Source organism: Salminus brasiliensis, chromosome 1 (genome assembly GCF_030463535.1).
Source record: "Salminus brasiliensis chromosome 1, fSalBra1.hap2, whole genome shotgun sequence".
Classification (NCBI taxonomy): Eukaryota; Metazoa; Chordata; class Actinopteri; order Characiformes; family Bryconidae; genus Salminus; species Salminus brasiliensis.
In genome coordinates, this window is record NC_132878.1 from 91,972,648 (window position 1) to 91,990,179 (window position 17,532).

Genomic DNA, 17,532 nt, shown 5'->3' on the forward strand with positions numbered 1-17,532 from the left:
CACGTGTGTGTGCGCGCGCTCACGTGTGTGTGTGTGTGTGTGTGTGTGTGTGTGTTCATCTACCACAGATGGGTCAAATGTGGAGGACACATTTTGCTGTCCATAGAACCGTGACAAATATGTGCACCTTTACCTACTAAATTATTTAGTAATTAGTTAAAATTGTTAAAATTGTAACAATGCATGAAATTAGCTCAGAATGCTCATCTCGAAAAATTAGAATAGCTAATAATGATGACAGTTGTTGGCTACATTAGCCTTTCTATAGAAATGAAGCCAAAACGGTCCGTCCAAAAATGTCAAATTTGCAACCAGAATCAGTGCAGTAGAGACCAGAGGAGGACCCCCGCCCCCATCCAACTGTTGGAATTAAACACTGCAGAGGGACAGACCGTTTACAGGAGGAAAATGAGATTGAAAATGGGCGGAGGTTTGTCATTGAAACTTGCAGGAAAGGGCGGAGCTGCACGTCACACTGCAGTCAGCCAGCCAGCAGAGGCGCTAGACCTGTGGTTGCTTAACTTTTCAGAGCCGCTGCACAAACAAAACACCTGAGCTGACAGTTATACCCAACTGTCTTTCCAAGTGAACTTTGCTCAGATTTTTCACTGCATAAATAACCGTGAATCCACAGAGCCAGACTGGGGTTCAAAAATAAAAATCTTTACTCATGGCTTTGTGTTGTACAGTCAATCATTCAAGCAGACCATAGTCTTAGGAATCATTTATAAAAAACGAGAGAAGAGAACATTATGATGTATCCTGGATCCCTGGTGGGATTGGGGTTCCGGCCGTCATAGAGTCCGAAGTAGAGGATCGTATTGGACCCACTCATGTTCACCTGCAGGGAGAGAGATTGTAAGAATCAGGTAGTCAAATCAGTTTAGGAAAGCAAAGTTAATCAGTGGTGCAGTTTACCTTCATTAGAATGGTTAAACCTGCCAAAAGTCTGCCCCTCCTTTCCTACTCCTACATATCTGTTCCTAGGTTGCCAATTATTCAACCCTAAAACCAACATTCACTAATAAAAGGATTTGTTCATTTTCTACTGTCCACCTTAAAAGTCTCTTCCAATGCCATGGCCTTTCCCATGCTTAGCGCTAGGATTGCTGGAGTGAATGACCCAATGGGCCCGCCCCCCTTAGTTGGTGCCTATGCTATGGAATCAGGTACACCAGGCAGGACCAACCCTCCAAGGTCCAATTCAGCTCTTTCTAATAACTAGTTAGAAGTGTTTACTGAGGCAAGCTGCTACAGTGCGCAGCGTTGTGGCCACTCCAGGCCAAAACTACACAGACCACCACCACCTATGCACCCTTACTGCGGCTTTCTGTGAGGACATGGCAGATGTAAGTAAAAATGCATGTGTGTTTATGTAACTCCTCACTGAGCTTCATAATGATTGGCATCTGAACTGAGCCGCTTTTAACAAGGGGCAAACTGTGATGGCTAGACGACTGTGTCAGAACATGTCCAGTACATCCGGCAGGTCCTGTAGGGCGTTCCCGGTATACAGTGCTCAGTGCCTACCAAAAGTGCTCCAAGGAAGGACAACCAGTGGACCAACAACAGGGTCATGGGTACCCAAGGCTTACTGATGCTCATTGAGGCCTCACCTCACCAACTTCTGAGGCAGATACCAGAGGATGATTCAGAGCTGGTTCGGTGGCACAAGGGGGACCTCTACAATATTAGGCTTTAAGGTGGTGGTAATGTTATGGCTGATCGGTGTATATAAATGATGAGGCCAATATCAAAGTGTGGCACAGGCAGAGCCTGGGGTTTCTTGGCCTGCAAGTCTGCACGTTTTTTACGTCACCAAACGGGTAGACTTGGAGTTAGGACCACAGGGCTAGGGGGGGCTTAGAGGTCTTGGCTCCCCGCTGGTTTTCAAACAGATTAAACAGACAGCCATAATAAATCACACAAGTAATAAAGACACACAATGATGCAATGTGAACACTGTCTACACTGTTGAAATCTGTCTCTGATACCCTAATCCAGCATGAGATGCCCGGAGCTCAGAGCGTGTCTGGAACAAATGGGAGTTTATTGGGCTTCACAGAGGCTCATTAAAGCCACCTCTTAATCCAGTGGCCAAAAGGCACTTCATTCAAAATCCGTCTGAGCCTGACTCTCAGAACATCCTCTTCTATCCTACAGCTTTGGATTAGGAGCAAGTACTCTTAGAACCCACTCCCTGACATCCCCGTACTTCTCTACCTGCATGTTCCAACTCCCAGTTGAAAATGTGACCTCATTGGCTTTGGTTGCCCGGGTGCAAATTTAATAAGCCAGAAAATGGGCATTTCCCAGTATCTGACAGCACTCCAAAGACATTTTTACATTTACATTAGAGACTAATTAAGCAGTCTGCTCCTCCTGCACCTGTGGAGTGATGTCGATCCTCCATGGGTTGACCTGCAGCCCGTCACACCAGCCACCACGGCCATACAGCCAGGTTCCGTGTTCATTGGGCACTCCTCCCTCACCGACTCGCAGCGCACAGCCCAGAGCCGATCCTACACGAACACAGATAACATTTCAATCACTTTACTTCACATTTTGTTTTTATTTTGAGGAGAATTCGATCTAGAATTGAGACACAAGCACCAGATATCTCTCGTCTCTCGTCACTTCAAGACTTGACTACTGCAGCTCTCTTCTGGCTGGTCTCCCTTTGTGCACCATCAGGCCCCTGCAACTTATCCAGAATGCAGCGGCACAGGTCGTCTTCAACGTTCCTAAATTCAGCCATGTTTATCTCCTCCACTATAGCGGTCTCTCTTCACTGGCTTCCTGTAGCTGCTGCCCACATCAGATTCAAACCCCTGACACTGGTCTACAAAGCCAAGAACAGACCAGCTCCCCTGAACTTGATGGCAATGGTCAAAAGCCGATCTGCACCAAGAGCCCTTCCAGCTTCAAGTACGGCTCGGCTCGACCCACCATCCCTCAAAATCCACGGAAGACGAGCGTCCAGACTTTTTTTCTGTCCTGCACCAAAGTGGTGGAACGAACTTCCCCTGGGTGTCCGAACAGCAGAGTCCAACGCTCGCTGTCCTCAAACGCAGACTGAAGACCCTCCTCTTCTGAGAGTACTTGGGCGAATAGCAGAGTACTATGGTCTCCTTATTGACTTGTGTTTAGTAGAGTCTAAACTTAGAGGACCTTTGAATTTTTAGTCTATTTAAACTAGCTGAGGTTTTTCTTTAGTAAATAGCAAAGCACTTTTGTAAGTCACTCTGGATAAGAGCGCCCACTAAATGCCTTAAATGTAAATGTAGATATTGTATTGTGTTAAGTGAAATAGCTGCAGCTAAATGAAGCTATATGGGGAGGGACCACCCCTGAACCTAGCCTGCAATAATAATGTAATAATAAGGTTCATTTTCAAATAAATGTGGTTTGCAAGAGACACATTAACATAAGTATTCAGTTTCTGAGCTGTGGATGTCCAAGTTAACAAACATGACCCAACAAGCACTTCACTGGCTTACAATTGGCCTCCGAATGAGCTGCAGAGTTTAGAGTCTGGAGTGAAGGTGCGCCGGTCAACAATGCCAAGAGCTCTAAATACAACAGACCTGCTTGGTGGGAAAACCAACTAAAATGTGTGATAAGGTTTTGGGTCAGATAAGACCACCAAATCTACAACGCTGTGTGTAGCGTCCATTCCTCAACACTCCCAAAACTGAAGAATGCCTGGATGGTGCAAAACAAAGATGCTGCAAGCTTGGGAGAAACCTCACCTTTCAGAAGAGCAACGATCCCAAGCACAAGCCCAAACCCAAACACCACATGAGCGGCTGAACAAAGAGGTGAATTTTAAACACATCAACTTATGGGTCAAATTCCAGATCCAAGAGTCCAACTCACCAGCGGAGTCGAATATGCGAGAGTTGTTGTAGACATTGTTGACGAGGAAGTAGTGTGATGTCACACAGAACTCGCAGCATGCATTATCATCACTGCCGTGGCCGGTGATTACGGCGTACAACTCCACCTGCACAACACACATACAAACAACACACCTACTAGCCCCTCTTTTTGAAGAATTCCATATACAAGTAGAGTCAATACACAAGACTTCAAACTCATGGAATTCAAGCTTCTAACCATTGAAATCCATGCAGAAAAGCAGCAGAGAGAAACGAAAGCCCACACTAGTCAGTCACCTTCTTGGCTGAAGCTGGAATATCAAACTTGATCTCCTGGAATCTCTTGTTGTAGTCCCGGTCAAACGTCCCACCGTTGTACAGAGAGACCAGCTTGAACGGGTACAGCTTCTCTGAGGAGTTTCCTGCACAATAAGAAACGATTACACTTGGATGGAAGAGTCAAGGCTGCCAAAGACCCATTCCTCTCCCAGCGTCCTCAACGACACTGTGGTCTATATGTACATCCAGTGGTTGGACAGCAGTACTGAGAGCTGCCACTAACCATGAGACCTTCAGTCCACACTGCTACTTGGTACTACAGGTCACATTAATTAGATCAGATAAGAAGGTACATAGAATGGCATGCAAAGGTTTGGACACCCACAAGATTCTTTAGTTTGGGGACCCTGCATGATCAGTACTTAGCAGTATAGCATGTAAACACTTTGTAGCAGCTAAATGTTTAAATATCCCTGAGCACCCCATTTTTAAAAAAAAATCCCCCATATTTTAACTCTAATTTAATTATTATTTTTTTATGGTGTATTTTAATATTCTGGGAAAAATGTGTGGGGGGGCTAACATGCTGGGGAATATATACACACTAAACTCCACTATCGGACTCAAAAACTGGCACAAACACATTAGCAGCAGATCCTTAGTTCTGCAAGTTTTGAAGTGGGGCCTCCATGGTTGGCATCAATGAGCCTTAGGTGCCCATGGACCCTGTCGCCAGTCCAGAGGTTGTCCTTTCTTGGACCTCTGTTGGTTTGGGTCTGATCACTGCATACCAGAAACACCCAACAAGACCTGCCTGATGTTTTGGGGATGCCCTGACCCTGTCGTCTAGCAGTCATATTTTGGTTCTTGTCAGAGTGTCTAAGATTTTTATGCTTGACCAGGTCATGTTTGTCATGTTTTTATAACTTTCAAGAACTGACTGTTCACTCGCTGCTTAATATGTAGGTGCCACACCTTAACAGACGCCACTGTAGCTGAAGATAATCATGTTTTTGGCAAACAAGCATAATAAATAGGTATCCAAACTTTTGCATATGACTGTACCTTCGAGAATTGTGTTTTTAATAATAATAGAAAGTGTTAACTGACTGAGAATTCCGCAAATGCTCAGTGCTTCCTGTAACGCAGTAAACGTGGTGGAAGCCAGTGGGTTTCTGTTCCTTTCTCAATACTGAGAAATGCGTCCCTCGCAGAGACAGAGATTAGGCTGCGGTTTTCCTTTAAAATTGAGATCTCAGCCAGTCTGATTCAACTGCATTGTGCTCCTCACAACCAACAGCAAGTCTGCAGCCCTGCTCTCCTCTCTGAGAAGGACAAATTGGTGTAATCTAACAATTTACTCCCATCATACCCCTCCTTTTGAGGACCTCCTGGAGGGCTACTGGAACACTGTGAGCTTCAGCCTGGCTGCATATGAAACTGTAATCCTCTGAAGTTGACCGTAAGAGCAACCCGAGAGTTTTCCAGAAAATTCTCCTAACCATCCCCCAAACTGACATGCGCCATAACTGCTTAACAAGCTGTATTACTCAGGCCTGCATGTTGTTTATTGTTCACAGTGACCGATTTACACTGATGTTCTGACCCGAGCGACGGAAATCACCAAGTGATTAGTCAAGGCTGGGCTGTTCTGACCTGAGTTGTTGCTATGGCTGAAACGCAGATTCAGGGACGTCATCCAGGGCATCGCCCAGGGAACAGTCTTCATCGTCAAGGAACAGCGCTTGCCGTTCAGCAGTGCAAGGAGGGGCGACACATCCGTCAGCCAACGGCCTGTACCTCTGCCAAAACAGGGACGCGACAACAATAAGGTCTTAGGATAAACCACTACCTTACATAAACCACTACCTTCACTACATACATACATATAGGGTGGACTTTTTGCAAGAACCTGGAAATACACGACACAATTTTAGGAAGTTTGTCCTTCACCATCATGTGTTTAAAATCTGAGTAAAATAAAAGGTTACTGCTAATCCAATCAGAACATCTGAATCTGAATACAGAGCACAACACTGCTATCTAGCAGACTGGGTCAGACACCAATCTTTACATGAATATTACTCATTGAAAATCAATACCACGGGGGCTCCGAGTGAGTAGTCCAGCAGCCACCATGACCCGGGGATCCCAGGTCATGCTCCCTGCCATCAGCAGCTAGAGCCCTAGAGAGTACAGTTGACCTAGCTCTCTCTGGGTGGGCAGATGGCTTGCTCTCTCCTTAGTGTGATGTGGGCAGCACAGTATTACATGTGATAGGGGGAGAGTATGAACGAGTGGGATGGGTAATTGGCTATAAAAAAAGTTATAATTGTATACTGTATCTGAGGATAAACACAGTATTGCAAAACATATCACCCTTTTTTAATATTTTCGTACACCCCCACTCAACAGACCTGCTGTAAAAACAAGACTGAAGTCAAAGCAAACTTCCACCTTCATTCTGGGACTGATATTCCAGTTTGTAGCTAATAGGGTTACCATTACAATCACACAACATTTTCATCACGGTCAAATCCCACTCTCTAGCAACAGCTTTCCCCCATCACACAATGCTAATTCGTTATTATGAGGGGAGAGCAGAGAGAGCGAGGCCAGTTATGCTCTCTAGGACTCCTGCTTACGGATGGCTGTGGCATCACTGGGGATTGAACTTGCCATCTCCGGACAACCAAGCAAACACCACACTCCTCACTTATATGGAACTTATCAACTTTATGAGGTCACAAAAACCAACACACTTGCATATATCCATAGATATATATTCAGCCTACAGCAGGTTAGCTCCACCTCTTATGAAGGATTGCCAGGTGAGTTTGCTTTTTGAATGAGGCGCAACACAGCACAGCCAGTCAGAACAGAGCTCATTGACATATATATCCGTCTTGAAGGCACATAACAGTAATAAAGACAGCTTTTTTAATTATAAGGGATAAAAAAGGTGGGAAATGCCAATTGTTTAGTGATTTATAGATATAGAGTTTATAGAAATTTACATTTACATTTATGGCATTTAGCAGACGCTCTTATCCAGAGCGACTTACAAGATTGCTGGTATTACAGCTGTGGGCCAATGTAGTGTTAGGAGTCTTGCCCAAGGACTCTTATTGGTGTAGTGCGGCATAGTCACCCACACCGGGAATTGAACCCCAGTCTCCCACATGCTGTGGTAGCTCACTGGCCAATAGTGGTGTTTTCTGTTGCGCCACACCAACCACCAACCAAATAATGTATGTATGTATGTTATATATGTATGTTATATATATTAAAATACAGAAACAAATTAAACAAAAAAGGAAAATAACTATGCCCTGCAAAATAATGCTATAACAAAGTATAAAAATACATAAATATTGAAATAAAAATAAATAAATAAATAAATAAAAACTTTTCTAATGTGTTAAAAGGCCACTAAGAACTGCACAATCTAGTCGTGTTTGAGATGGACGGTCGTGTACCTCCGGAAGGCGGTGATCCAGCGACCCAGCTCCTGGTTGCAGAGTGGGCTGAATTGGTCACAGCACACGAACAGCTGCACTGTGTGATCCCAATGAGCGCACGTTTCATCCCTGAGGCCAGGACAGGACAGAGCAGCGTCCAGCTCCAGCACATCGTACCCCAGCAGGTCTAAAAACAGGGTGAGTAAAAATCTGACCACTATTCAACCCAATTTGTCCACAGTTTAATTCGGGGGAGAAAAAAAAAAAAAAAACAGGAACTTTTCTTCATTTGGATTAAGATGATTATGAAGACGTTCAGCCTGACCTGGGGGGAGCTCCACCACAGCCCGGGCCCCAGCCTCCCCCTGCATCAGCACTTTATCAAACACGGGCACCACGTCTGCAGGCCTTTTAACACGTTCCAGCAAGTCTGTGTAGAAGTCGAACCTGCCGTGCAGAGACAGACAAATGGCTTCATAAACCTCCCTTTAAAAGTTTGCAGAAATCTATGATTTAGATCACTTTATGATGAAACCTGGCTGAGATAATACGGTAGTCTATTTATGTTCTGAACAATACTGCTGAACCCATCAGTCTCTGAAACTAGGCAAAGATCTTCTTAAAATGACTAAATTACCCCACATTCTGGGCCAGTAAAAGCGCCAGAGTCTGAAAGCCTATAGGAAATCTATAACTCCGGTCATTTTCACAATGAAACTGCTGAGATGCTGCTTGCCAAGTGTGTTAAAGGAGACCTCCACCGATTTTTCCACATCTCTTCCTTAATTCATTCGTAAGTAAAGTCATTCAGAGAGGTTTGGAGTGAAACGATCCATTCCAGACGAACCTGAGGAGTCCGAATTGTTCACAGCAGTGGTGGATAGAGGCAGACTGTAGAGTTTAATCACATCACAGAAGGGTCAACCGTGTGAAATGCGAATGAATATTCTGTCTGATGCCGCAAACATATATTTGTTGCAATACTTCTCAGAAGAATTTGGGCTAAATTGTGCATTGTAATCCATTCACGCTGGAGGACTACATGCAGGGTGATATGAGCAAACATGACGCGAGTCCCCAGATAAACTCTTATTGCAGATCCTGAACACAGCAGGTTATTGTAGATCTGTACAGCATTATGGGCAAAATTCAGCGGCGGGTGAATTCTACAGTAAACATTTTACGGTCACAATACGCAATTTTTTAGCAGTTGTTTAGCACACACACAGCCATTTCTGCAGCACCCAGAGAGCAGGGAGGGTAAAGGGCCTTGTTTAAGGGCCCAGCAGTGGCAGCTTGCCGAGCCCAGTTATCGAACCCACAACCCTGTCAGCAATAGCCCGGTGATCTAGCTTCATCATCAGTTTGGTGTAGGAGTAACAGGATAGTTACTGGAAAAACGTTGGTGTGTGCGACCATGTGTATAGATAATGTGTGTTGGTAGCACTAGCTGGCTCTATGTATTTTTTGTAATGTTTCAAAATTTTGAAAATGATACAATAAGTGATTTTCTGTGACAAACAGGGTCTTTGTTTTACAGTATGTAGCTAATTATTTTACAGTAGTCTAAACATTACAGTACAGGTTAGTGTGGCGCAACGGATAACACCACTACCTTCCACCATGTGGAAGATTGGGGTTCGATTCCTGGTCTGGGTGACTGTGCTGAGCTACACTGGGCAAGACTCCCAACACTGCACTGGCCCATCTTTGTAATATGAGTAACCTTGTAAGTCGCTCTGGATAAGAGCGTCAGCTAAATGCCATAAATGTATTGTACTTACAGCGTTACAGTTTCCCCATCTTTCACCATCATCAGATATAAAACTCACCACCACTGTACAGAAATTGATGAGAATTTCCACCACTATGAACCATTTCACATCAAATCCCACAGTTAATGTCTTTTTTTGCCTTCATCTCAAACAGTAAATAATGTACCACAAATTTTTGCACTTTCAAAAATAGGTTAAATTTCTATGTACTGTTTTACATGATGTGTTAAAAAAAGATAAGAAGGAAAAAAGGTCTATAAGTGGTATCTGTTGACATACCACTCAGCCTGCCAGCTAAGGAACCTGAAAGTAGGGTAGAGGAACCAGCCCATCTCTGCCAGTGCCCCCTGCTGGTTTATTGCAAAGAAGAAGTTTGGAGATGGAGTGACCTGGAATGACACATTCACGGATTTCCCCTTCCTATTAAAACACACAAACACAAGCAGAAGTGAGTCATTAGATCCATATATAGTCTTCTGTTTAAAAGCCTGGAATCAACACTTTCAGTAATATAAACATGGTGGAGTTTAGTTGTATAACATACTACTATTACACAGGTTTATAATAATTAACAGAAGACTACATATAAAACAATACTGAATGACTGAGAAAATGATAAAATCTAAAGATTTTGTCCAAAACAAGCATCTACCCACTAAATAATGAGGGGCTGGAGGTGTAAAAACACTAGCATGTGCTTCCTCTAAGACACATCTCTCTAACCTGTCCCTCAGGGTCATTTGACAGCTCAGCCACCATGGAGGAGGACTAGCCCTGCAATTCTCCTACATCAGCTAAGAATCCGAGGTCTACCCAGGCAAGACATTGAAGTCTAAACTCAAATACAATCTAAATTTCTACAGAAAACAAATGAGTAAATTAATAAATAAATATAATAAAATCATACTGAAAAAATAAAGGTCTCTAAAAGACTGGCTCCCGAGCCATGCTGCTTTGCCATCAACAGCCAGAGTCAGAAAGAGCACAATTGGCCGTTCTCTCATCAGTGAGTAATAAAAGCAACGTTGGCCGGCACAGGCATCTTTTAGCTGGTGAGGTGGAGCTGGGGACCCGATACTTTCCCCAGGACCCAGAGCGTGTCGGCTGCCTGACTATCCCACATCGGCAGCAGGTTTAAAAAAGGCAGTGGCCAGGTTTGCATGCATCAGAGCTGATAGGGGAGCTACAAACGGGTGGGAAACTGGCAGTACCAATGTCAGCCTGATGCTGTATGTGATGGCCCAAACTGGCCCAAATCCAAACATGAGGTTTTGTCGGGTCCCCATGTGAGACTACGAGACATCTAAATTGCATTAGCTGAAATCACACTGACTCTCCTGGAATTCCAGACACGGAGGACTATTTCATCAGCATTCATCAGATTCAGGTTGTCTAGACACCAGGTTAGATGTTGACACAAGAAAAAAAATTGAAAGCCAAATATGAAACGCCATAAATTCTCTACAAATACAAGACATTCAGGTTGTGCCAGGGACTGACTGGAATACGAAAACATTAATAACATCAAGTCATAAATATATATATTTATGATCTCAGCTATTTTTCAAAATGAGAAATCTCATTCTTTTTAACTGTATTTATGTTTACCTACATCTGTACTAACTTCAGCGCTTTTAAATAATGCGTCCAGATGCCAAAAACATCTGCCCACAGTGTTCACAAAGCTCAGTCTCCTCTCTGTGTGTCCAGAAAGCAAAGAGAGCTTCTTACGACAGGGCTTGCACTACAGCAGGTTCGACGTGCAGCATGGCAGCAGGAATGCTGAGGGTGGTGTCGCAATCATCTCCAACACAGTTCATATCCTGAATAGGGTTTCCAGGTAAGGCGTACACCAGAACACCAGTAGCATTGGATTCAGACATGGTCTTAATCTGAGGGAGAAACAGATATTTATACATTACTGAGAAGATGATTAAACTGAGGACAACTGCATGAAAACTAATTTAGCCACCTCTTTATTTATAGATCACGTTACCTTTGTGAAGAATGAGCAGCCGCCTTCGGACACCCAGGCAACAGCTCCCGCCACTTTGGGGACAGGTTTACAACCATCGCCCGCTTCAGCTAGAATGTATGGCTTTGTGTCCCAGCGTCCATTCAGCCAGTCGTATCTGGCGTTGAGGCGTTTAGAGATTACCGGAACCGCCCACTCTGAAATAGGAGAGCAAATAAGCAGGTTTCCTTACACATTCGAACCCTGACTGTCTAGAGTGAAGCCCTGCATTTAATCCCATGACATATATGAATATGGAGTAAAGGAATGGAGTAAAGCGGGCCTCTCACTCCATAGGTTTCCACACACCTTTGCATGGGTGATTCATCAATTAGGGGACATTTCATAAATTATCTAAAATATATAATTATTATACGAGATATTATTGCTATTTTAATTATATATGACCATGTATGACAGGTTATAAATTCATGTTAGAAATAATTTTACAGAATAAATAGCTTATGTGTTCAACATTTTATTATTATAGAAATATACTGCATCACAATCAGTATGATTTCCAATTTTTTTAATGTTTTAAAACATTAACACTTTGCTAATTCAGCCTTGCCCCCAACCCAGACTCCTGAAACGTTCTGTGCCAATAAAATTATGTTTAATAACTTTAATAACTATTTTTTAATATTATTTAATATTCATGTTTATATCTATATACTTTAACAATATTTTTGAACAATATAGTAATGTCCCCAACATTACGGTCATTACTGCGACAGTCTGTGATTTCTATAAGGAATTATTAAGGTAACACCAGTTTCTGTCGTAACCATGGAAACAAAGACTGACAGGAAAGCACATGTCTGAGATGAGAGAAGAGTGAGATCTTGATGTCTGGAAAAGTGAGTAATTTAATCATTCATCATGTACTCCTCATCATCACAGAGTAGAGTAATTCAGCATAATTACCGTTTATACCGTTATGGTAATATTTTACAATAAAAATAATGTTGACATTATTTATATGTATTTAAAGTGCATCTTAGCTGTTGAGGAAACCAACAAATTTGCATGCAAGGTATTTAGCAGAGGCTCTTCTCCAGAGCAACTTACAAAAGTGCTTCACTGTACCTCCAAGCTTGAATACTACTAAATACAGAAGTCTGTTTACGGTCGTAGTTTTTCAGTAAGTACGGCCAGAAGAAATCAGTAGAGAATACAGAAATGACCTGGATTTCTGCTCTAAGCCAGTGGGTGGGTGGGTGGGTCACTTTATTTATCCCTCAGGGAAAGTCAGTTTTTACAGCAGCAAAATCAAACAAGAGAGCAGCATAATAAAGACACTTAAAATAGTAGGAAACAGTAAACCTGACTATAAATACAGCTATATTAATAAATACAACTATAATATACATAATATACCTAATAATAGAAATTATATAGAAATAAGAAGTACTAGAAAAAGTGATTGCAGTGCAGTAACCACATTAATATAATGTAGTGATGTAAGGCATCCTGGGGTATCAGTACAGTATAAGTGATAAACAATAGAGTTTTAAGGTGGCAGTGCAGACGACAGAGCTGCGTGGCAGTACATAGTGATGAACAGAATAGTGTCCGATTGAGAAACAGCGGGACTGTTTTATTAGTACACTCAGTGCACAATAATGTCCCGGCACAGTGACGAGGTGCTGTACAGTGAGATCGCTGTTGGGAGAAACGATCTCCTGTACCGCTCCTTGCTGCAGCGGAGCTGAAGGAGCCCGTTACTGAAAGTAACTGTAATTTGGTCTTCTGTGTTTATGTATGTAATCTGCAGTTCTACACAGCTTCAGCTTCAAACAGTCCAAAATGACCATGAATAGAAGTATGCATTACCTGAAGAGCTGAGGCCTGTTAGTTTTCCCCCAGTTTGCATTTTATCATAAGCTGGCCAGCTCAGCTCAGCTCAGCTCACTACAGCAATAAAAATTAGCATATGAAGTTAAGAAGTCCCTCCCTAAGCCAACGTTCTTTGGCTTGAGCACGGCATGGATTTACCTGGAGAAGTGAAAACTTACCTGGAGAAGTGAAAACTGCCTGTGCAAGACCACAGTTGTGCCCTCCACAACCCCACGAGTAAAGAACTCTAGGGATCCAGTTCCCCAGCGCATGAACAGGAACAGGAGAGAAGTGCAGTCTGGACAAAATCTCCTTCCACCTGTTGGGCACAAAATATGTATATTAGATAAATCAAAGGTAAAGGTATTGGTCACTGTACAGCAAAATGTGTCTTCTGCATTTAACCCATCTGTGGTAGTGAACACACACACACACACACACACACACACACACACACACACTACTGAACTAGGGGCAGTGAGTACACACACCCAGAGCGGTGGGCAGCCAACTCCAGCACCCGGGGAGCAGAGAGGGTAAAGGGCCAACAGTGGCAGCTTGCCGAGCCCGGGTATTGAACCCACAACCATGTTATCAACAGCCCAGTGCTCTAACCGCTGAGCCACCACTGCCTCAGCTAATCCCACCATATATTCCTCATTACTGCCACATCGACAGGTTCGGTAGGCAGCTACTTAAAAAAATTCAGGTAATAATAGATTATAAAATATTCTTTAGGCAATTCTTTGCTAAACAACAGTTGACAGAAAAAGTCAAGGGTGACAAGTAAGTGAATGGCCTGGGCCACTTAGCATTTAAAAAGAAATAAAAATAAATATGATAAATTGTAACTACATAAATTAAATACTTACTTTAAAGCATATAAATATTGTTTTGGCATAATTAATTAATAAATTGCTTAATTATTAAAGATGGTAAAAGAGTCCCTAATTACAGAATTTCCCACATATCTCCTGCATGTATCCCTCCACAGTGAGTGTGTCTTAAACCCAGTAGATTTTAGGCTAAGTATGTATCTCAAAACTCATAAAAAAATGTCTCAAGCATCAGGCTTGAGAAAAAATTATATTATATAAATATTTGCACAATGACTTTCTACAAGAAAGCCTTCACGGGCACTGAGTTTTTCCAGATCCCTCTGAATGTCTTTATGTACATATTAATGCCTGAATTATAAGCAACTTATGTAATATAGTTGGACTTCCCCTTTAAAAGTGCATATATTAATATACTACCAGGACTAAGACTTTGCTGAAGTCTGTGTGTGTGTGTGTGTGTGTGTGTGTGTATATATATATATATATATAAAAATGTGTGTGTGAGGCACATATTCTAGTGTTTGTATACAGCATAACCCCCTAACTTAACACACTCCAGACCACACTTCACCACCCCTCCCCACAGGACCCCCCACCTGGTCCCGGCAGCTCCATACACCTGCTCCCGCATCCACAGCGCCTGCTCGGCCGCTGAATCATCCATGGAGAGAAAGAGCACCTGGGCGCTGGGTGGGAGAAACTCGGCCAGGTCCGTGAGGGACATGTTGGACGTCCACAGGCACTCCAGAAAGGCCGACTTGTTGGTGAAGGCGTGGATGATCAGCCCGGGTCTGGAGGAGTCCTGGGGCGGGTAGACGAACTCTCCATCCAGGGTGGAGACGCGGAAAGCTGGGGCAGCGTCCCCGGGGTCGAAGCCTTCCAGGCCGGCCCGAACACTGCGCAGCTTCGCGGTGGACAACCGCCCCTCCACGGCTGCGATCACGAAGCAGCACAGAAAGACGAACCGCGGGGACGGTTTTGGTCGAAGGCGAGTCATGCTGGGCTCCACTGGGCGTCCGGCCCAACGTTTATCGATAGTGAAAGTGGAAGTTGCCAAAGTTTTACCACCGCCACCATGATCGCGCTCACATGGGGAGGCGAGGGCGGGCCTACGGCGGCCCGGCGGAGGGCGCCACTTTTAAAGGGGCACTGCGGTAAACGCGTTGACCGTGGCTGCTGTTAGAGTTTTAATCTTAAAAATTATCATTTTAAGGGGATATTTGAGGGCAGATTGTTTAAAAAATATTATTTATTTATTATTTGTTAGTTTTTTGCCACTATCTAAAGTCACTGCTGGCAGAATTTCCTTATTTCTTTATATTTCCTTTAAAAAGTCTATTAAATATATATATTAAATACCTACAAACACCAGTAGACTACTAGACCATCACATTTCTATGCAATTTACAAGCAATAAAATAAAAATGTGTTGAAAAATGTGTTTTTTTGCTGCTCTGCACTTCTTTAAAACATTTAATGATTTAATATTGATGACATTTCCAGACTTTAATACAATTAAAATGTATTTATATACATTAAATAAATTGATCAATAATTAAAGATGGTCCTAATTACAGGATTTCTATAGAATATCTCTCATGAGTGCGTCTTAAAGCCAGAAGATCTCAAAACTAATAAAGCAATGTCTCAGGAAATTTATAATATATAAATATTTGCACAGTGACTATCTATGGGAAAGTTTTTACGGGCGTGGGAACGTCAAAAATACTTACACACCTTAGTAGAGTAGTAGACCATCAAATTTCTATGCAATTTACAAGCAATAAAATAAAAATGTGTGGAAAATTTGTGTTTTTTACTGCTCTGTGCTTCTTTAAAACATTTAATGGTTTAATATTGATGAAATTTCCAGACTTTAATTCAATTAAAATGTATTTATATATATTTAATAAATTGCTCAATAATTAAAGATGGTCCTAATTACAGAATTTCCCACATATCTCCTGCATGTATCTCTCCATCATGAGTGCATCTTAAAGCCAGTAAATTTTAGGCTAAATAATTATCTCAAAACTAATAAAACAATGTCTCAGGAAATTTAGATTATATAAATATTTGCACAATGAGGAAGCTTTTACGGGCAGGGGAACGTCAAAAAATACCTACACACACTAGTACACTGGTAGACCATCAAATTTCTATGCAATTTACAAGCAATAATATAAAAATGTGTGGAAAAATTTATTTTTTATTTATTTATTTATTTATTTTTTGCTGCTCTGCACTTCTTTAAAACATTTAATGCTTTAATATTGATGAAATTTCCAGACTTTAATTCAATTAAAATGTATTTATATATATTTAATAAATTGCTCAATAATTAAAGATGGTCCTAATTACAGAATTTCCCACATATCTCCTGCATGTATCTCTCCACCAGTGTGTCTTAAAGCCAGTAGATTTTAGGCTAAATAATTATCTCAAAACTAATAAAACAATGTCTCAGGAAATTTAGATTATATAAATATTTGCACAATGAGGAAGCTTTTACGGACAGGGGAACGTCAAAAAATACCTACACACACACTAGTACACTGGTAGACCATCAAATTTCTATGCAATTTACAAGCAATAAGATAAAAATGTGTGGAAAAGTTTGTTTTTGCTGCTCTGTGCTTCTTTAAAACACTTTAAAACAAATGATTGAATATTGATGTAATTTCTCTAAATGTAATTCAGTTCAAATGTATTCATAAAAGCTTTTTACAATGAATGCGGTCAGAGCGCAGCTTTACAGAGAGCCAGGTCTTTCGAGGAACCAGGACTGAAAAGGGGAGCACGTCCTCCTCAGGCCTCCGGAATCAAGAGAATATGACGAATGTGCCGTCAAGCCATAAAAGATGAAAGCGTGAGTGAGATGATAGAAGAAGTCCAAGCAGGTAAACAGTCAGAGGTACAGTCATACAGTGAGGTGAGGATGAACCAATGAGAGGACCCAGAGCAGGATGGGTAGTGGAGAGCCAGGTCTGGCGGTACTGTGCATCTTAGTACATGGACAGAGAGAGAGAGAGAGAGAGAGAGAGAGAGAGAGAGAGAGAATAGAAAGGAGGGGGAAACACAAGGGGTTAGGAGGAGCACAGGGAATTTTTATGGGGGGGGGTATACAGCGGGACAGGATCCAATGGGTAGGGGGCTTCTCAGCACATGGGGGACTGTTTGAGAACTCACCCTTTAGAGTGACTGCAACCTTTTCTGGACCTCTCTCTCCAGAGACTAGACTGACCCGTGCAGGTGTGTAGAGACTGTGAACGCCCAACTTGGGCCGTTAGGGTCTTGTAGGTTTCGTTTGGGTGTGATGGAGGGTCAAAAAATAAAGCTGTGTGTGCCTTGAGCCCTGTGTTTGTGTCGTCTCTGACGCCCCTGTCCCCAGGGGCTCGCCACACCAGCTTTATTAAGTGCTGTGAGGCACCGTATGACTTATAC

The 17,532-nt window shown here is 42.5% G+C and overlaps 1 protein-coding gene across 1 annotated transcript; it reads right to left on the minus strand.

The window, feature by feature from the left end:
- Nucleotides 1-642: 642 nt before the first annotated feature.
- Nucleotides 643-15,185, minus strand: LOC140567927 (uncharacterized). The gene is made up of 12 exons (XM_072692417.1): nt 14,685-15,185; nt 13,429-13,568; nt 11,393-11,568; nt 11,128-11,288; nt 9,676-9,816; nt 7,947-8,068; nt 7,640-7,808; nt 5,817-5,962; nt 4,179-4,303; nt 3,880-4,006; nt 2,389-2,522; nt 643-841 (listed from the first exon to the last, which is right to left on the minus strand). Exons 1-12 carry the CDS (start codon nt 15,083-15,085, stop codon nt 722-724), a joined length of 1,962 nt encoding a protein of 653 aa, XP_072548518.1. The 5' UTR covers nt 15,086-15,185; the 3' UTR covers nt 643-721.
- Between the last annotated feature and the right edge of the window lie 2,347 nt (nt 15,186-17,532).

Coding starts and splice junctions, on each gene's coding strand:
- LOC140567927 (XM_072692417.1), bottom strand. CDS start 15,085: ATGACTCGCCTTCGACCAAAACCGTCCCCGCGGTTCGTCTTTCTGTGC. Junction 5,963..7,639: donor TGGATCACCGCCTTCCGGAG/GTACACGACCGT, acceptor CTGTTTTGGCAG/AGGTACAGGCCGTTGGCTGA. Junction 842..2,388: donor GGATCGACATCACTCCACAG/GTGCAGGAGGAG, acceptor CTCTCCCTGCAG/GTGAACATGAGTGGGTCCAA.